General features: G+C 39.2%; 1 protein-coding gene across 1 annotated transcript in view; it reads right to left on the reverse strand.

The window, feature by feature from the left end:
- Positions 1-1,878: 1,878 nt before the first annotated feature.
- Positions 1,879-22,465, reverse strand: part of pam (peptidylglycine alpha-amidating monooxygenase) — an 85,283-nt gene continuing 64,696 nt past the window's right edge. The window contains exons 18-26 of the mRNA XM_028600987.1: positions 22,142-22,214; positions 20,301-20,511; positions 18,806-19,006; positions 17,478-17,593; positions 12,640-12,736; positions 12,380-12,430; positions 10,435-10,680; positions 5,824-5,883; positions 1,879-5,103 (exon numbers count right to left, since the gene is read on the reverse strand). Coding sequence (XP_028456788.1) covers positions 4,928-5,103; positions 5,824-5,883; positions 10,435-10,680; positions 12,380-12,430; positions 12,640-12,736; positions 17,478-17,593; positions 18,806-19,006; positions 20,301-20,511; positions 22,142-22,214 — 1,231 coding nt within the window. The 3' untranslated portion in view covers positions 1,879-4,927. The remainder of the gene's footprint in view (positions 5,104-5,823; positions 5,884-10,434; positions 10,681-12,379; positions 12,431-12,639; positions 12,737-17,477; positions 17,594-18,805; positions 19,007-20,300; positions 20,512-22,141; positions 22,215-22,465) is intronic.

The following is a 22,465-nucleotide window of genomic DNA, read 5'->3' on the forward strand; positions in this document are numbered from 1 at the left end:
CCTTAGAATACAGAATGAAACTGAATATTCTGATTAGACAAACAACATACTCCTCATACCACCATCTTTGTGTTTCCATTATGTCTGTGTATTTTTATGAGGTTGTGTGCTGTGAATTAGCTTTTATTGGTGGACATTAATTGTTGCATTATAAGGGCTACCGTGTGCATGCTTCAGATTTTTTGATTGACTTGTGCTTGAGTGAACATGTTTCCTGTATTTTCAGTTTTCCATTCATTCCTATAAATTAGTATTAATCAAATCAAACGTGATCAAGTTAAATCTGAATGTACTAAGTTGAAGTTGTTAAGAAACATTTCCAGTTATTAAAAGTGTAATGGAATTTTCAACAGCTGCTGTACCCGTGCACAATGGTTTATAGTAAACAAAAGATTATGCTGCTGATACAGATCCATTAAAACGCAGACATGCACTTGCAGCCCTAATGAAGACAAAGATTTAAAGAACCATACAAGCTGTTTTGCAGGATTTAACCTGCTTGCTACAAGTTGTATTCTTTAAATCACAAACTAACCATTTGGCAAACGATGCTGCTATGCTTTAGAAATTTTGATTTATTTTTGTTTCAGATATTTCTATACAATATATATATTATAGAGCTGAAGCAATTAGGCTACGTTCAGACTGCAGGCAAAAGTGGCCCAAATCAGATTTTTTTTTTGGGGTCAAGTGACCAGGTCAGACTTTTTCAGAAGTAGTGTGAACACTCAAATCTTGCCCAGATCTTATTTTTTTTAATGCGGCCACAGTGCGAACAACCTTTTACATCAATCTACATCAAAATTTGTCACAATTAAGGGCAGGCAGGAGATTGGCCTAGACACAGACAGTAAAATTAAAAACTTGACTAGGCCTACAAAATGGAGAACAGTCAATGGAGGGAGAGTGAGGTGTTAGACCTAATTAGTGTATGGGGAGATACTTCAATTCAATCAAAACTAGAAGATCATACTGTAACTGCTACGTTTTTGAAAAAATAGCAAACAAAATGGAAGAACGGGGACACAGGAGAACATGGCTGCAGTGTCAAAGGAAGATGAAGAGCCTTAAAGCTAAATTTTGAAATAAAGTGAAAATGCTTACTTCTTCCATAACCTCCCTAACTTGAGGGCAACAGCGTGCTGCGTATGATGTCATTGTTATTGTTCTTTGCGCGTGCAGGTCAGTTCGAAACCGCAAACAGTTCACACTGGAATCTGATATAGGCCACATTTTAAAAGGTAATGTGAACAGCCAAACAAAAAATCGGATCTGAGCAAAAAATCTGAATTAAGCGTTAAGACTTGGCGGTGTGAACGTAGCCTTATTCAATAAAAAAATGATTGAAATGAAATTCATCTGCAACAATTTTTTTTTAAATCCATTAATAATTGATATTATAATTTAGGTAAAAATGACAAAAATTCACTGGGCTTCTGAAAACTGAATATTTGCTAGCTTTCTCTTTCGTTTATGATAATCACTATCTGTTGGTTGGACAAAACATGACATTCGAACATTTAAATTTGGGCTCTGGGGAATAAAGACGGATAATTTAAAATATTTTCTGACATTTTATAGACAAAACGATTAATCAAGTAATCCAGATTTGCCAGATTAATAAATTAGGGAAATTGGTAGTTGCACCCCTACAACATTAGGTGATGCAGTGCAGACTTTTCAAATTACTCTACACTTTAAGTGGATTACCAAACAAGTTCACTGTTTTGGATTAGACAACTCAAGTGCGTTTTAAGAGTACAGCATGCATGTAAATGGAGACGGAAATATCAAATATAAATAATTTGTAGGTAAGAAGGAAACAACTTGCAACAGAACAATGTGGTCCTCAACATCTTACGATGTACGTAGAAACTGTTTCTCAATTCATGCTATTTCTTTATTCTGTCTGAAGTTAGTTTGATGTAATAGTTACAGTGCTTGAGACTTGGCTGTTTGATTGGCATCTTACACACACACACACACACACACACACACACACACACACACACACACACACACACACACACACACACACACACACACACACAATATACATTTTCCATTCACTTGAATGAAGAGAAATCAATATAGTACAAGTTCTACTAACAGCAGCTGTTTTCATCCCATGGTACATTTTGTAATGGCAGATGCTGAAGAAAGGCAAAATACAGAAAAGGCACAACATTACAAGTGAAATGTTACTGAACTAAAATATTAACCAAACAATTATGTTGAAATAATGCTGTGTTTAGCATTACTACATGGAAGAACTAAACGGTTTATACTGTATACCACATCAGTGCTGTTAAACTATTCATTTTTAAAATCACAATAAAATTGCTAAATTCCATAATTAATCCTGCATAACTGAATTTTTCCTCAGATATTTAAATGTCGTGAAAAGCACTGTATTTATGTTTTCTGTTCCTTTTTTAGGGCCCTATTTTAATGTAGCAAACGCAGTGACCAGCAAAAGTGGTACATCTCGGGCCCTCGGACTGTGCGCCTACAAGCTCACCTGATACTTTGGTTCAGCAGCGCAAAGTGTAAAAGGGCTGGGTGAAGTGGAATATAGATGAGGAGGTGTGGCAATAACCAAATACAACCAATCACATCACTGCTCTCATCGCGCTTAAACAGCTAAGCCAATCACAGTGAAGCATAACAGCAACAGCTCAGCAAAAGAAGTATCTGCTTATCCTGAGGGCTATTTCACAAAACCAAGATAAGCGATTAAGCCGGGATTTCCCAGTTATCCTGGCTCAATTTAGCCTTGACTCGGTTTCACAAAAGCAGAGGCACCTAAGTTACCATGGAGATTTATTCTTTACAGCTAGTCTGCTCCCAACCAGGCTAACAGCTAGGATTTATTAATCCTGGAGCCTTTTCTGTTCACTCAGCAGTGGTTTTACCTTATTATTATCTGCCTGCATTATAGTGTTAATTTTGTCACCTATTTTTAATTTAGTCTTAGTCTTGTGCCAAATGTTTAGTCAAGTTTTAGTCGACTATAACTCAATTATGACTTTCAGTTCAGAGCAGTGGTCAGTTAATGTATATTTTTAGGCTACTTACGCATTCAGTCGCTCTGTGATCATCTGCCACTCAAACAGCGAGAGAAATCTCGCTGTTTCTTTTTTTACAACTAATGTGTTTCACGTTATCATACTTCCACAAGAAGCTGCTTCTCACTCTGTATAAAGTATCAACATCAGTTTAACATCAGTAAATCTGTGATCGACCTTGCGGTTCTGTTAAGAAAAGCGCATGTATCCGAATTTCTTCAACCTGGCTTGACCTAGTTGCTCCTCCTCAGCTTGGCTTGGCACCAAGCACAGATTAGACTAGGTCAAGCCTCGCTTTATCAGTTATCCTGGATTTATAAATTCTGCTTTTGTGAAACAGCCATCAGGAAATCAGATTGTTGACTGATGATGCAGAGTGGCACAATGTTAATACAGAGTACCACAAATCTGCAGCCAGAGGCAGATGGGTTTGACAATGACAATTGAAAAAAAGAATAAAAAAGGTTTGCTGACGCCATTTACACGATTAATCCAAAACTATTTCAGGCTTAATTCTACTGTATCTCAGAATGTAAATAATTAATCATATTGTATGAAATGGTACTTTTGAGTTAATACACTGGGTCCATGATTCCCTGTAATCTAGTGTCTCCCTCATAAACAATGAGAATACAACCGCTGCTGTGGCACTCCTTAAATCAGAGGCTGTATATTTATCGATATACATGTCCTGATGCCCTCAGATGTCTGCAGAGATGAACTAAAGGAAAAACTGTTCATACAGTATAAAGCAGCTGTACATAACAGAAACTGTAAGAATCACTCATATTATTTTAAAGATCATCAATTTACTGATGTTCCATCAAGTTCCTTTTGGGTTTAACCACATTAAAGGAACCAAATGTGCTTAAAATTGGCCAAAAGGGGCAATTAAAATGCACTTACTTGAATGTTTAATACATTTCTCTCAATGTATTTAGTTTGCTCTTGTTGACAGAATCAACAAATTGGCAGCGGAGTGACTTTGCCTCAGAAACAGACATGGTTCAGAGACATCTATTCTCACCTTCACCAAACTTCTCCCAAAACTCTAAGGACTCTCTCTGCACTTCCACCTGTTTGTATCTCTCTTCCCACCTGAGCAAACATATGGACAAAGCTAATGTCTAATGATCAGAAAAATACCAAACTGTCGTTCTGCTTGTGCTGGTCATAGCACTGCCATGAAAACAGAGCCATTAAGGTTTTCAAACTGGTCACTGTAAGTACAAATATATAACATCAACTGACTAACTGTAAAATACTTGACCACATTTCAGTCATAGAAATTCCCCATCTAAAAAAGTAATTCAGTAAAGTTGGGTTTATTTTTAGTTAAAATAAAATAAAAATCCACAAATCTTAGTTAAAATAAAATAAAATCCACAAATGGGCTTAGATTTTTTTTACCTGTTTACAATACCAAATAACTTATTTCAAGAATTTTTTTAAGTTCCTGATCCTCATTTTAAGAAAATCTCTAAAATAAGAAAAAATAAAAAGTTGAGTTATCTCAGCCCATTGGTCTTGTGTTGAGGTTGAATCTGACACCAAATATTGTAACGTGTGTCCAGGGGATTGTGCTAATAATTTCACTAAATGCAAGTTTGATGTCGGAAAAACAATCTTTCATCGTGATATGTGTGAATTGTGTCACCAAAGGCTGCATCAAGACCACAGGTAAATTAAATAAAGATGAAATAAATTGTCTAAATTATGCTAAATTATTTTATATACAGCATATATTTAAATATATAAACAATACGATTGGCAGCTAACACAACAGTTACACACATGATGAATAACATACATCTTGAGTTGCCAGAAAAAACGAAGGTTGGTGGCTGGTCCCAGAGTGTCTAAGAGGAGGACTGAAGAGGCGGCAGAGCAGAGTACTCCTCATTCTCGGAGTCGCTGCTGTCCTCATCATTCCTCTCCTGGTCGCTGCCTTCAGTACTCAGCTGGTCAAAGCCTTGACTGTAACCCTTATGGGATGCAAAGAAGTTCCCAAGGTTCAGACTGCCCACAGCTTTACCTGGCCAGAAGAAAAAGCACTAACAATGATTATCTACAATTTTAACAAATACAATTTGTTCCTTCTCAAGGAAGATTCAAACTTTTTGCCGGCAAGGATTTAGCATGGAAAGGGCAAATGGTTTTTGACCGCTATTGCTGTGACACCAAAAGCTGTGATGCATTGGTGCCAAACCCTTTGTTCAAACGTTGTCTTGTTGTTTATGGATTTAATGCTGAAAACTGAAAGAATGGACTTTTTCATGCTGCACGGTAAACCAAATAAACATATTGTTATTCTGAAACGCAACATCGTCAGACAATTCTTGAGTGCTACACAGCATGGTAACATTAGCGCGTCAGCCAGGTCACTCTGGGTTAAACCACCTCAGTAGTTACGGTATCAGGCCGAGCTCTTTAACAATGTTACATGTTTAATAAAAAAAGTTAGACATGATGGATGCTCCACATCCATTTATTGACGTCTTTGCATTGACTTTGTTTGTTAGTGCGCCATGCAATTCATGCAAAATGTAGATGGACGCCATAAGATCTTGTCTACCCTTCCCCCCTCCAACCACCCACCTACACACGCCCACACACACACACGTGGCCTATGGACCTCAATGATACAGCTACTGCTACTTGGTACTGGTAATATTAGCATTGGGATGTGCACCAAGTATCAGACACACTTAACAATTCTTGAGAAATTTTCTAGTTTGTAATATAAATTATTTACCTCTTATTTTTCCCAGGATCCCTCCCACAGAGCTGGGTTCAGTTTTCGCCTCACATCGGTCTGCAAACAAACAATATTCAACAATATTAAGCTAAATGCTGTCCAAATTATAAGAGTAGAAAAGACATCTTTGTGAGGTGCAAACAAGTCTCACATTTTTTGATTTCATCGAGCTAAATTAGGGTTTTAGAGCTACTTTTACCCGTCGTCCAGTTGCTTAGTGATGTTCACTCTTCCGAATATAGCTAATGGCGCCGTTAGACTCGTCCTGACTTTAGTAGTGGCTAGCACTTGGGGCGATATATCGGACTATATTTGAGCACGCTGATTACCTACATTTTATGTCATATATTCATATCTTAACCCCTTAACGCCGACTGTCGCTAATTTGCATCAAACCCCTTCCATTCCGACTGCAGGCGAGATAGCGTGTGTATTCCCCCCAATGCCGGTTTGTTTAGATGCGATACATACCTAGGAACCTTTTGCATGCGCTGGTTTCTCGTAGGACCGGTTGGAGTGGGAGATACATCCGGTTCACGGAAGCGAAATTAACCCTAACCCCTAACCCTACCCCTACACCTAATCCTACCCCTAAACCTAACCCTACCCCTAACCCTAAAGAAACTACTGTCAATGTTAGGGAGTAGGAGAGTGTTTTCTTTCTTGCCGTTGTCAAGATCCATGTATTTGTCATTTACAGTTTAGAAGTTCTAACAACTTTGTGACATGAATGAAATCTACTATGTGTTTTATTAATTTTACCATTTTGTAAAGAATTTTACCATAATGCCTGTTGTCGCTAATTTGCATCATACCTAAATTTATATCTATTCCATATGCTATAGACAAATTAACAATCTCAACTTAATTTAGCATCAGCTTGGAGCCAAAAACACACATAATATTTTATTTGTATAATTGTGAATAAATTCAGGCGTCAAGGGGTTAAATGAGCAATTGGCTTAATTGCTACACAGACCCGCCCCCCTGGGGTGATATCCCCAGCGCCCAAGGCTGATGAGATATGCAGACAGGTGGAGGGGAAGTGTAGTAAAGTTTGGTTGCCGTAGATACTGTATATATGGGGCACCGCTGATCCAAGCCGGCTCTGGTGCTCCAGAGCCCGGGCGCAGCACCGCTGACCCCGGTAATACAGCCTCCGGTAAAAGTGAAAATGAAAATGTTTGTTTTTATTATTCCCGTTTTTAAATCAAAGTTGCTATATCTATTTCTCTCCACAGCGTCGTTTACTCCTCCGCCAGGCTGCGTAAGACGCGTTTATATCTTATTTATTTGGCTGGACCTCCTCACATCTCCATTCGCGCTGCTTCACACACTTTATTTGCTTACTTGCATGGTTAAAGAAAATAAAACTGTCTTAAAATACATCCATGAATAAAACCAACCGCATTCCAATTCTAACAACACATTTCCGTTCTATGCTGGTTAGGAACTTTTTTTAAAAAGCCAGGCCTTGTTTGTGGTAGTGGACACCTTATACTTTTACTAAAGTAAATATGTCTCTTGTTATTTGTACTTTTATTTAAGTACTGAGATTCAGTACTTCCTCCACCGCGGCTCCGACAATCTCCGAAAACCTGTCTCCCAGGAGGTGCACAGGAAGTGTCATGTCCTTATATGGGAATTTGCGGGGCGTTTTTTTATGCTAATTAGGAACAACTGGCACGCGCTTTCAGTTACGAAGACGTGGGATTCATCAATCCTAAGAACACAGGTGCGAACAAATCTGCTGTTTAAGAACACGTCATGAATCTGACGTAGAATTTTCTTAGGAACCTTCTTAAGAACATATTTAAGAGAAAACTTAGGAAGATATTGGTGAATGAGGCCCAATGTTCTTGACTGAAATGTGCTTGACCAGAAGGTCATACATCTGCAACACCAGGCTCAATCTAAATACTAGAGTATTCGGCACACTGTAATTTTGCCAGAAAAGCTAATGGAGTGGTCTGAAAAAAAAACAGTATTTTTTCTCGACCACGTTGACATAAACTCCAAATTGTTTCACAGGCTTTTACAACCATTCTCACAATACTGAAGGACAGTTCCAATCCCCATCTCCCATCCCATCACACACATTACCGGTAAGAGCGAATAGCGAGCTAAAATCTGGAGCTTTCAGTCATGGGGTGCTTTTAATAGCCTCCTACAGCCTCCTGACATACTTCAGACCACATCGTCTTGGTCAATGGTGCTGTAATAGCATAAAAGTTTTGAATCAATCAATATGAGATGTTAAGGGAACACGAAAGTCAACACAGTCCCACAGCCATCATCATTAACACTTTTCCCGACAGCTAACACTCCAACGGGCTTAGCTGGACCACACATCCAAATTAGAAAACTCTGATCTATTTTCTAAATCAAGAGCTTCCACCAGTGGTCGTGGCTTAAATACTCCTTTTTGAGTCTTTCAAAGTGCACAGAGGTCATATGCTCTGGAAAGCCCTTCCAGATAGTTCTCTCGACAAGACTAAAGTTATTTGCATGTACTGTTGGTGAATTGAGTTACCACCAGAGTATGTTGAATCTCAAATACCACTTCAGCTTTAAAGGAACACGCCGACTTATTGGGAATTTAGCTTATTCACCGTAACCCCCAGAGTAAGACAAGTCGATACATACCCTTCTCATCTCCGTGCGCACTGTAATGCTGTCTGACGGTTCCAGCATTAGCTTAGCCCAGCACAGATCCTGCAGGTAACTGGTTCCAACTAGCCTACTGCTCCAAATTGTGACAAAAGTGACAAAATAACGCCAACATGTTCCTATTTACATGTTGTGATTTGTATAGTCAAAGCGTGTACAAAAAACAATGTAACATGAGACACAGCCATCTTCTAACAGTAAACAAACCGGGAACTATATTCTCAGGCAGGCTTGCTGCGAGCATATCACTCCGCCCAAGTACTATATTCTTCCGCCTGAGAATATAGTTCCCGGTTTGTTTACAGTTAGAAGACGGCTGTGTCTCATGTTATGTTGTTTTTTACGCTGTGACTCTATAAATCACAACATGTAAATAGGAACATGTTGGCGTTATTTTGTCACTTATTCGGAGCAGTAGGATTGCTGGAACCATTCACCTGCATGTTCTGTGCTGGCCTGATGCCGCTGGAGCCGTCAGACAGCCTTACAGCACGCACGGAGAGGAGAAGGGTATGTATCGACTTGTCTAACTCTGGGGGTTACGGTGAATAAGCTAAATTCCCAATAAGTCGGCGTGTTCCTTTAAAAACTTGAATAGTAAACTACATTTGGAACAGCAGTGTTTCCTACAGATTAGAAAGCTATTTGTGGGGCGCAGGGTGGGGCAGGGGGGAATACTTATTAACTAACAATAAAGTATCAAAAACTGAGGAGGACATGCTGTTGGATGCTGTCCTCCTGACCAGTGTTGCCACAGTTACTTTGAAAAAGTAACTTAGTTACTTTACAGATTACTTGATTTTAAAAGTAATTTAGTTACTTTACAGATTACTTGATTTTAAAAGTAACGAAGTTAGATTACAAGTTACTTTATTAGTTACATTCAGCAACTGCCGACAACACCCCTACAGCCTCAACATAAAAATGACAACCGTTTTACTGTGAGGCAGCTCGGCATTGCCAGTAGTAGGATCTGGTTTATTATGGCACGAAAGAGAGCGAGTCACCTGTGTTTAAGGACAGCATTACCGCTACCAACGTAGGCCTACTGCCCGACCAACTTCTTCAACTCTCCCCCACTTACTGGTTTTGCACCGAAGTCCAGCTTTTGTTGTTTCAGTGGTGGGGGACCTCCTTCTCTCTGCTTCGCACCACCTGCTGGGACTTGCTCTGTAAGTTTGACTGCAGTGCTGCGACTCCAAATGGTTCTTCAAATTTGACGTAGTCGCCACCAGCACAGAGTGTACAACGAACCTTAATATTGCCATATTTAGCTGGCACAAACTCATAGTAGTAATAGTGACTGAATTTCCAGCTAGAAGCGCGCATCTCTCTCTTCCCTCCATTGTTGTTTACGTTTGTGTCGCTGCGTGGTAGGCTACACGTGAACATGTTGAAAACGTGACTTTTCGCATACGTAACTTCACTCCCTGAGACGCAAGAGCTTGAGCAGCACTGGTTGAAGCCTAAAAATATTTAATAAAATATATGTTATTAAAAACAAATTAATAACATAACTAATTACACTGGTCACTGTTCAGCTCTGTTTCAGACTGATACCTCCGGTTCAGGCTGGTCCTCATCCTCAACACATGCCTTTTTGTCGCGGAAAATACTTTTCAATCCAGATGGATTGAACAGCAAATATTCCGTGTAATTGTGTAGTAGTAGTATTGTAGTGTAGTGTAGTATTTGATTCACAGCTGCTACATATAGAGTTTTGACCTCAACAACCCAACTGCATTTTACCGCAAACTTGCGATTAGTTAACTTTCTAAAGCAGGCGCAATCGCTTTTCGGGCATGCGAGTATTGCATTAAGATAGACTTGAAAACAAAACCTTTTGTGTTTGGCCTTATTTCCATTATTTTCTATTTTTGGTGTTCTTCTATATCAAAACCCTTTGGGTCCTGTTATATACACTGCCCATGGCCTTACTGTTTTTCCTCCAGCAGATAAAGACTCCAATGGAGATGACCACCAGCAGAGGGATGAGCAGAAGTGTAGTGATAATGGCTGGGAGTACACCCCACTCTTTGTTTGGCTTTGCTGCACTCTTCTTCTCCTCTTTTTTATCTTCTTGTGGTTGAGGCTGTCGAGCCACAGTTTGCTTCTCTTGGATGGCTGCTGTCTTCGACATGTTGTGCTCCGGCCTCACCTTAGTTTGGACAAATGTCTCCATTTCTAGAAAGAAACAAATGATTAACAAGTTTTCCACTCCATGATTTCTTCTTTTTTCCACATATAATCAACCACAGGTGTGCCCAAACCGAGAGAATAACTCATTGGGTGTGCCATTTTCATAACAGCCACTACATGATTTATTTTGTTCACTGTGGAACAGTGCCACTCCTTGCGACCGTGCATTTGCGCGGCACTTAGAAACCGCAAATCTTCAACAATGAAAAGGGAACTCCCTGCTGAGTTCAACGATACCTCACACAAGACTCTAATTCATACGGTTCATTAGCGGTGAAAGGGGGCGTGGCCAAAGTATAGGGGGCTAGCCAAACCTTTACCAATAAAAAAAGAAGTCTCTGCTGAGTTCATTGATACCTCACATAAGACTCTACCTTAAACGGGTCACCATTTATGAAAGGGGGGCATGGTTTAAGCATAGGGGGGCGGGCCAAACCATTAGCAATGAATAAGGAAGTCTCTGCTGAGTTCACTGATACCTCACATAAAACTCTACCATAAATGGGTTACCATTTATGAAAGGGGGCGTGGCTAAGCACAGAGGGGCGAGCCAAACAATCACCAATGAATAAGGAAGTCTCTGCTGAGTTCAATGATACCTCACACAAGACTCTGTCATACAGTTCATTAGCTGTGAAAGGGGGTGTGGCCAAAGTGTAGGGGGCGGGCCAAACCTTTACCAATAAAAAAGGAAGTCTCTGCCGAGTTCATTGATACCTCACATAAGGCTCTACCTTAAACAGGTAACCATTTATGAAAGGGGGTGTGGCAGCATGGTGGCCCAGTGGTTAGTGCTGTGGCCTCACAGCAAGAAGGTTCTGGGTTCAAATCCAGGCCTTTCTGTGTGGAGTTTGCATGTTCTCCCCGTGTCTGCGTGGGTTTTTTTCCGGGTTCTCCGGTTTCCCCCACCACTAAAAATATGTTCCCCTCCCCCTCCCTAACTAGCTGATGTGTGGTGAGCGTTCTGGCGTTGTATGGCACCCAAAACAAACCGGGAACTATATTCTCAGACAGGCTTGCTGCGAGCATATCACTCCGCCCAAGTACTATATTCTTCCGCCTGAGAATATAGTTCCCGGTTTGTTTACAGTTAGAAGACGGCTGTGTCTCATGTTACGTTGTTTTTTGTACACGCTGTGACTCTATAAATCACAACATGTAAATAGGAACATGTTGGCGTTATTTTGTCACTTATTCGGAGCAGTAGGATTACTGGAACCAGTCACCTGCATGTTCTGTGCTGGCCTGATGCCGCTGGAGCCGTCAGACAGCATTACAGTACGCACAGAGATGAGAAGGGTATGTATCGACTTGTCTAACTCTGGGGGTTATGGTGAATAAGCTAAATTCCCAATAAGTTGGCGTGTTCCTTTAAAAATATAGTAATGTTTGTCAAACAACCTGCTGTGTTAAAGATTTGTGGATTGCTGTAAGCCCCATTGTCTTTTTATTTCTACCACTAGGCTACTACCAAAGTCAACATTTCACAATCAACACATGCTGACCCTGTCGAGTTGACTAATCTGTGGATCTGAATCTTGAACTTTCTGCCACTTGGTCGATGACTTTCCCAGTTGATGCTGTGATTGGTTTTGGTCTGATCAGCAAAAGGCAGGAACCTCAGCAGCAGTACAATCAAGTACTTTTATTATCATGATGAATATAAAAACTAAAAAATTCTCACCTTCAAGTTCTTGAACCTCGATTCCAGCTTTCTTGACGGAGCGATGTAACTCTGAAAAATAAAGATGAAAAAAATCATGGCATTTTCAAATCCAGTGGTGGATGCAGATTAAGAATGGGTAGAGTTAATCTACAAAGCCAAAAAAAAGACTTGATTAATAATATATATATATATATATATATATATATATATATATATATGAATTTTGCACATGATTTCATAGTTTAGATTCAATATAGTCTTAATGAAGCTGATCTTACTCTCAGTGGTGAACTTGAAGACTGATTTACTGCCTGCATCCCCAACAAAGACGATACCATCACTGGTTTCAACTATGTCGTGAGGCATTTTAAACTCCTGCAAATAAAGGAAAGTACAGCTCAATCAGAAAGTGTAGGCAACAAAAACAATGCATTAACATCCCAAAATTACAATGGTCTGATTACAGTAGATATCTATATCTAATATGGGCACTTTAATATCCAAACAGGTTTAGTGGCTTGACGGTTATAAAGTAAAGTTAACGTACAGTACAGGCCAAAAGTTTGGACACACCTTCTCATTCAATGCGTTTTCTTTATTTTGATGACTATTTACATTGTAGATTCTCACTGAAGGCATCAAGTGATGTTTAGAACGTTCCTTTTTCCCATGGCTTCATAGAGGGAGCATCACAGTGTACGAATCCACTTAATCCTGTGCCTTAAAGTCCACAAACCGGCTTCATCTGTAAATTATCCACTATTTACAGTTATATTAACATGTTTATGTTAATATTTATTTTGTTTGAGTACAATATGTTTGATGATGTTTAGTTTATTGTCAACTACATATGGATGTATTCAATCTTTGGTTGTTAAAGCATTGGTGCTTATGTAAATGATATTTACAGATTACAATACATAGTTTTAAGTACCTGTTTGTATTGTTTTATATCAATAATTCTCTACTAATGTAGAGAGATATTTGGTACTTGCAAAGACTTACTGTGATTTTTGTGTTCTTTTTCACAGTTTTACAAAATAAGTGATATTTTCCTTAATAAAATCCTGCCAAACACAGCATTATGCTGGAGAATATAATGTTAAGCTTGCTGTATAGCTGAAGAATACATTGCCTGCAACAACCTTTAGTGAGGACAGCATAAACGCATTATGTAATAAAATGTCAAAATATAATAAAATGTCTCTTCATTATGTAATTACATCCGCATTATGTAATAATCTGACGCATTTTGTAATAAAAACCCCAAATGCAATATGTAATACATTTCTCCGCATTTTGTAATAAATTATTACATAATGCGGCAGTTCTTACAAAATGTGGGGGTTGCAATTTATTTATTTTTTAAACAAAATATGTAATAATATGGTGCATTATGTAATAACCAACCAAAATGGATGTCTTTTTCTCTACTTTTTTGCATTTGCATAGGCTACACCACTGACCTGAGATCAGGTAGTCTTCTTCTAGAAGGTGTGTCCAAAAGTTTTGACACTCATTCAATGCGTTTCCTTTATTTTCATGACTATTTACATTATAGATTATCACTGAAGGCATCAAAACTATGAATGAACACATGTGGAATTATGTACTTAACAAAAAAGTGTGAAATAACTGAAAACATGTCTTATATTCTAGTTTCTTCAAAGTAGCCACCCTTTGCTCTGATTACTGCTTTGCACACTCTTGGCATTCTCTTGATGAGCTTCAAGAGGTAGTCATCTGAAATGGTTTTCCAACAGTCTTGAAGGAGTTCCCAGAGATGCTTAGCACTTGTTGGCCCTTTTGCCTTCACTCTGCGGTCCAGCTCACCCCAAACCATCTCGATTGGGTTCAGGTCCGGTGACTGTGGAGGCCAGGTCATCTGGCGCAGCACTCCATCACTCTCCTTCTTGGTCAAATAGCCCTTACACAGCCTAGAGGTGTGTTTGGACTCATTGTCCTGTTGAAAAATAAATGACGGTCCAACTAAACGCAAACCGGATAAGATGGCATGTCGCTGCAGGATGCTGTGGTAGCCATGCTGGTTCAGTATGCCTTCAATTTTGAATAAATCCCTAACAGTGTCACCAGCAAAGCACCCCCACACCATCACACCTCCTCCTCCATGTTTCACGGTGGGAACCTGGCATGTAGAATCCATCCATTCACCTTTTCTGCGTCGCACAAAGACACGGCGGTTGGAACCAAAGATCTCAAATTTGGACTCATCAGACCAAAGCACAGATTTCCACTGGTCTAATGTCCATTCCTTGTGTTTCTTGGCCAAAACAAATCTCTTCTGCTTGTTGCCTCTCCTTAGCAGTGGTTTCCTAGCAGCTATTTGACCATGAAGGCCTGATTCGCGCAGTCTCCTCTTAACAGTTGTTCTAGAGATGTGTCTGCTGCTAGAACTCTGTGTGGCATTCATCTGGTCTCTAATCTGAGCTGCTGTTAACTTGCGATTTGTGAGGCTGGTGACTCGGATGAACTTATCCTCAGCAGCAGAGGTGACTCTTGGTCTTCCTTTCCTGGGGTGGTCCTCATGTGAGCCAGTTTCGTTGTAGCGTTTGATGGTTTTTGCGACTGCACTTGGGGACACATTCAAAGTTTTCGCAATTTTCCGGACTGACTGACCTTCATTTGTTACAGTAATGATGGCCACTCGTTTCTCTTTACTTAGCGGATTGGTTCTTGCCATAATATGAATTCTAACAGTTATCCAATAGGGCTGTCGGCTGTGTATCAACCTGACTTCTGCACAACATAACTGATGGTCCCAACCCCATTAATAAGGGAAAACATTTTTTGTTAGGACAAGGCACACCTGTGAAGTGAAAACCATTTCAGGTGACTACCTCATGAAGCTCATTGAGAGAACACCAAGGGTTTGCAACGCTATCAAAAAAGCAAAGGGTGGCTACTTTGAAGAAACTAGAATATAAGACATGTTTTCAGATATTTCACACTTTTTAGTTAAGTACATAATTCCATATGTGTTCATTCATAGTTTTGATGCCTTCAGTGAGAATCTACAATGTAATGAAATGAAAATAAAGAAAACGCATTGAATGAGAAGGTGTGTCCAAACTTTTGGCCTGTACTGTAAGTAAAGATAAGACAGCTAATTAAAATATTTCATGGTGAAATAAATTATCTTTTGATTTTTTCTTCAAATGGCTTTCAAAGCCAGTAGTAGAGAAAAACACATCCATTTCTGCCAACCTTCAATTTGTTATGATACTGTGATAGTTATATTCAGCTTATGGTACTTAGTATGCAGATGATGGGATTACCATGTCTGCAACACATGAAGGGTTGAGAAAAGAAATAAATCAATATATGTGAAATTTCTCTAGGGAATGGAAGGTCAATAGTTAAACCACAGTTACTACTTTGGTTGTAGAAAAGTTGATATGAAGTTTGTATGTAATGGCAACATTTTTTGAGATTGTCCACTGCTTTAAATATCTGGGTGTCATATTAAGTTATAATAGCTCATGTAAGATTGTCATTGAGGAGCTCCATAAGCAATCCTTTACAAATATGTTTGCCCTAATTAGTAAATGTAGAAATTTTGATTTACCTGTAGATATTAGATTTTGATAGGTAGTCACACCAGATATGTTGTATGCATATGAATATAGTAAGTAATATACACTAAAAGTTAATATGACAACCTGTTATAATATGGTATTTGTAATTGTCGCAATACATTATAATAATAATTTGTTTTCAACCAATGTCATAATTTTGAATTATATAAATTGCATTTAGTATTATTTAGTGATTTTATTTGGTAAGAGTAAAGTGTTTTTATTTTGAAGTCTCTGCACAAGGCGCAAGGGATGCTCGTGAGTGAGAGAGTCGGCAAGCTAACAGCAAGTGAAGCAAGGACAATTTAATGCTCCAATAAAAGTTTTAAGGTTGTTATAGCGGATGTCAGCGATCAAAGGAAACCTCTATTCCCCTGAGTACAGCATGCCGCCAACGAGGTATGTTGTTTTGTGTCTGTATTTTACTTTGGTAAACGTTATTTTACAAGCTGCGCATGTCATTGTATGTTCATATTAAGGCTAATGTGGTCTTTATTTTCTCGTTATACTGTGTGTTTAGTTTTCACGGTGGATTTGGAGAAGAAGCTTTAAATAAACCTGTAGCAAGAAAGCCACTTGTGTCTGCCAGTGCTTCGAGGGAATTATAGTATTGGTATAGGTATAGAGTCATAGGAGTGCCAAAAAAAAAAAAAAAATATGGAAAAATAAAGATAAATAAATAAAATAAGTAATTAAAAAATATATAAATATAAATAAAAATAAATAAAATCATAAATGTGGAAATATAAAGACTACGTTATTATTATTAAGAATTATAGACATTTTTATTTATTTTCACATTGATTTGTTATTCATTTGTGTATCATTTTAATATATTTGGATTATTTATTTTTTACATAATGTCATTTTTTTATTTTACCCCTTTATTTTTCCTTATTCTTCTTTCTTCATTGCTTTTGCTTGGAGGGGCAGATCAATGTTAATGTCAACTTCTATATTTACTTTGAATTCAATCCACAATGCGGCATAATGTAATAAGATTGTACGGATGTCGTACATTTTTATTTGTTGTATTTAACACACGCACACACACGCACGCATGCACCCACGCACGCACACACGCACGCACACACGCACACACACTTTACTTAGGCTCTGAAAACAATGAAAATGCAGTTCAGCTCTTCTCCATACTCACTATGAGATACAGTTTGTAGTCAATACATTTCAATAACTGTAATTGTATCTATAACAATGTCCTTGACTCAATTCTGCATTCTGAATGGATGAGCGGATACACAGCTACATAGAATCAATCAATCATAAATGGCAACTCTAAATTGCCCCTAGATGTGAATATGAATGGTTGTCTGTCTTGTCTATGTGTCTGCTCTGTTGTAGCCTGGCGACAGGGGGTGGGTGGGTGTACCCCATCTCTCACCCCAATGTCTGCTGTGATAGGCTTCAGCCCCCCATAACCCTGCAAAGGATAAGCGGATGTGTGTGAATGACAATCTATGTGTGTGTGTGTGTGTGTGTGTGTGTGTGTGTGTGATTACCTTTTTCTCTGGGTTGAAGGTATCCAATATGTCCGTGGTTGAATAATCTATTACAAAACCTCTTAGTGGAGCTGAGCGATATGGAGATTCCCCATTTACTGCAAAGATCAAGCCATCTTTGCACACACACACACACACACACACACACACACACACACACACACACACACACACACACACACACACACACACACACACACACACACACACACAAACACACACACACACACAGTTAGGGAATCCTTGAAATTTCCTTGAATCATTTATTCAAGGCATATACTAGCATTTTTAGCTAATACATCCTGACTTTTACCCTTTACATATGTTACACCTCCAGTTTGTAACACAGGCTTTCTGTTTGTGTCTGAGCCCAGGCCAAGATAACCCCAATTACTTAATTTTGACATCCCATGAAAGACATTGTACTAACCATGAAAGTAAATTGATTGCCCTTTTCAATTTTCATTAGGACTGAAGTGGGACTGAAAAGAAAAATAATAGGAATGCACCAATTTCAGCCGATACCTATGAGTAGAATTTCCATTTGGTTTATTGATTCCAATGCCAATGTTTGTTTTCTTTTGCACCAGGTAAACAAATAAATCTCATTATAGAAAAAATATGAAACCATTTTCATCATGTGGTTGAGAAGAAATTCTCCACCATTAGCGAGGGTACCTGAAGGCACCATGGAGGCCCGTCAGAGCCCACATGCTTCGTTGTTTGTTTAGATAACTTATTCACAGGGAAGGCAAAATGTTCATCTTCAGGGAAGCAGGAGGATTTTATGTTGTTTCTCCGTCATGTCGGACTCCGGCAGTGGCCATGGTGTCTGGAATAGTCAAGCTGCAGGCTACCGGTAAGCTCTTTAGCTGCATGCTACCAGCTGGTAAGCTACTCTGTTCACTGGGATTTCAGTTTGTGCTTTCTTGGCCTCCAGGACATCTCTCCGTTTTTACCTTTCAGATTATCGTTGTACACTTAAAATATAAAAACGAAAATTATTTTTTTAGCTGGGTAGGCTACTGTTGTAGGAGTCAGACCAATTAACACAACATTAAGGCAGCGCAAAATAAGTAAACATCGGCTACTGCCATCGGCGCATGCCCCCTTATTTGCCGATGAGCCAATGACTGTAAATGCCAATTTTGATGTCCAGCTGATGCATCGGTGAAAATAATCCAAGATTTTGCTTGTGGGAATATAAAAACAACTTTGACACAGTTCTATAATCACAGTTTAGCATTTGAACTGAGTAACAGGAAAATGAAGCGAGGGACAAGGGGATGACATGATTGATGTCCCTAGCTAGCTCAGTCAGTACTCACCTCCAACAGGGCTGTAGGTTATGGCAAACACCTCCCCTCCAAACTCCTCTTTCTTTATTTCCTTGACAAACACTCCAGTTTCGGCTATGAAGCACTGGATACGTCCATTCTCTCTGTCAGCCACACAAATTTCCTGTCTGTCAGGAAGAAACACCAGGCTGTGGGGGATCCGGAACGGTATGTGCCTTCTGTCTGACGAGCCTTTAGTCAGAAAAATAAGGCAAGATGGCTGAATATGTGCAAATGGTGTCCACTGGTGCATTGGTGTCAGTGGTGTGTAAACCTACTGAATGATAGCGTTATTAAAAAAGTTCCTCTATGAAGAAAACAACAATGTTAGCAGCCAAATAACACTGTATAAAAGTCATATTGTCTTTTCCAATGATTGTTTTTAGTTACGGTACCTTGGGCTTTTTGGGCTGTGGTTAGTGTGTGTGTTTGTGAGAAACAGAGTTTGTCCATACACATGTGTTTCTTGGATCGGCTCGGTGTGTTAGCCCAGCACGGCAGGGATTTGCATTTCCATTACAACAGGGCCACCCGCTTGACAGTGAGTCTTCATTGCTGGTGAGTCGGGTGACACTGCGATTTATAAAGAAAATAGCCTACACTTTATGGACATAGTGGCTTAATCTATCCATGGAAAAAAAAACTAATTTCAGCAGATATCTTAGTTACAAGAAGATTAAGCTAGCAAGGCAGTTTTGTGTTTCTATGTGTGGTATTTATTTAGTTTGGGAAACGATTTGAAACAAAAGCATGATGCGGCCAGCGCAGAGGTCAGTAACACTAAAGTAAAGCACACCCTCTAGTGTAATATTGCTTAGTAAAATAAGATACATAGATAGATATCTGAAAGTACAAAGAGGGATGCAGGAAAGAAACTTTAAACCACAGAGATTCAGTGGTAGATACAAAAGTACTGGCACTTAAGACACACTGTCAAGTCGGTGGCCCTGTTGTAAAGAAAATGCAAATCCCTGCTGTGCTGGGCTGATGCGGTGAGCCAAGTCGAGCAGAGCTGAGCCAAGCCAGCACGTGTATGGAAAAACCCTACGAGAACGTCCATCTCGGACGTGGCTTGTAGCCATAAAACCCCAAGACACACAGAGAGAGAGAGAGAGAGAGAGAGAGAGAGAGGTGTGTGTTGTTTGATTCTGGGGGGTGACAGGGAACAGTTTCTAATAGTTTATTTGTGTTAAACATGTTTTTGTAAAATTAAAATAAATGCCATTGTCATTTTAATGTTATTGTATATCCTGGTCATATTTAATTGATGGAGTTTATGTATTACATTTATTGACACACTTTCAAATCCTACACAGGGGTGTTTAAAATGTGTGCAGAAAGAAGAAAAAGTGGACGTAAGAGAGTGAAATAACATTTGTAACATAACATGCTCTCCACATGCAGAATGAAAAAGGGGGCCCTTGTCTAACAAGACCTGCTTTCAAAATTAAAGAGTGTTTGTGCGTGTGTAGAGTCAGATTCCTACCTGCACCCCACTCAGACAGGTATTTGCCATCAGCAGAGAATTTCAGTATTCTGGAATTGCAGTAGCCATCAGACACAAAAATGTTTCCAGTCTCAGTATCTACAGCCACATCAGTGGGCTGGCAGAAGTGGTTGTTGTCACTTCCTGGTATGAAAGCCTCTCCCAGTGCCAGCAACATTCTGTCTCTGCCGTCACTGCTCACTTTTAACACCTGATGATTGTGCAGAAGGGTGACTTGTTGTTTTATTGCTTAATCTCTCACAGTGTTCACTTTGTATAGACATTTTTAAAACGTCATGATGTGCTGATAAGCTCCTGATTTTCTAAACTTTCTTTGCGCAATGAATAAAGACTTAAAAGACTTTGATGACTGAAGCTTTATTTCAGATCTCACGAATGTATAGAATTTCCAGCACAAGGGCCAGTCTTTATTGGTCCTAAATCATTATATATGTGTTTTAGATGTCACGTATTGACCAGAGTTTACACTCAAATAAACAATTCCCAAAATATTACTCACACTTGAATTCATCCACATGCTGTAACCGCTATGCTATATGTACTATATATGCTACACTGTAACTATGTTTTGTTTTTAAAAAAGCATTGTTTACTTGTGATTTAATATTCATAAGAAAGCTGCACATTTCATATTCAATAAAACTCATAAGTAATCAATAACATATTTTATAGAGCTGGTTATTAATAGGGCTTAAAGTGAAAATAAATCCTGAGCCTGAAACTTATTTTTGAACAGAGAGGGGGGGTGAGTTCACAGTGTAATATTTCAATATGCACTCATTAAAGTGAACGATGTGTTGTTACTAGGTCATCATCAAAAAAGCGAATTAGTACATTCATAATTTTGTCCATGTTGATATTAGCTGCTTTATTTACATTCAATTCATTCGTTGCATTGTTTAGCTTTTCATATAGCTAGACGTCTAAACTCTGGGACAAGGCCGTTATGTTTAAATACCTGCCATGGGATTCCAAACAGACAGCTTTGTCAAGGCAGTTTGGGCTTCAGATAGCTTTTACACAGTGGCCATCGTTAATGACAAATCATGTTACGCTATGAACGTGCACACACATTGTTTGTATCACGGTCGGTCAGTGAAGGCGCAGTCGTAGTGGCAGCGGTAGCTGTCGTTGCCAGTAACTTACTTGTATGACTTTGTGACTAGCAAGCAGTTTCTTACCGCTGCTGCTGTACAGTATCTTCCTTGAACACACACTGCAGAAGCAAGCACCCGGCTCCCTCAATTTGATGCACCAAGTGCTAACCAGCTTCCCTTCTCCACCCTTTTACTCTTGTCCTCTATTCATGCCCAGCGCCATTTGTTTTTAACTCCTTTCTCAACTAAAGCTGTATCTACATGCTCCAAGTTTGATAAACTTTGCCTCCATTTTTTTTTTTTTTTTTTTTTTTGCCGCGTTACCACGGAGACTACACCGGCACCGCACTCTCACATTTCAGCAAAGACCCACCCTACTTTGCATCTGATTGGCTAGAACTAGTTTCATTGGTAGGTGGAAGTTCGATGATTGGTTAAATCCAGCGCATCAAAACAAATCCCAGGTGGACTTTTTAATGTATTTATTTTTCTAAAATAGTCAAACGCCAGAAATTGGGCACCAGGCCCGAGTACTTAAGCCCTGCGTTAGTTAGAGCTGCGTTCCTCTCATATGATTGGTAGGTGAATACAATTGACTTGAAAATAGTAAACCGCATGTAAGTTTCCAAATGTTTTTTTACTCACGGCCGCACGCCAGAGATCCGGCACGGTGCCGGAATACTTTAAGCCCTGTATTAAACGAGAATACTACCTGCAGCTTACCTGATGAAGAGCCACATCAGTGATCCAGTAATTATTCTTCTTGTCAGTAGTTATTCCATGAGGCAAATAAAACCTGTAACATCAAAAATATGAATCATTGCAAGACTAGAGATGCACCGATCGATTGGCTTGTGACCAGACTCGCCTTATTTTCTGCTTTCAGATATAGCTGATTCTGTGCCAGTCAAATTTACATGTTGGTGGTTCACGTCGCATGGAGTATTGTCACAGTCACACAGATGACTTTCTCGCTAGATTTAGTGACTTTTTAGATCCTATAAGCAACTTTATTTCTAAAAAGTGATTAGTGAAAATTTAGCAAAT

This window comes from Perca flavescens, chromosome 16, assembly GCF_004354835.1.
Source record: "Perca flavescens isolate YP-PL-M2 chromosome 16, PFLA_1.0, whole genome shotgun sequence".
Taxonomy (NCBI): Eukaryota; Metazoa; Chordata; class Actinopteri; order Perciformes; family Percidae; genus Perca; species Perca flavescens.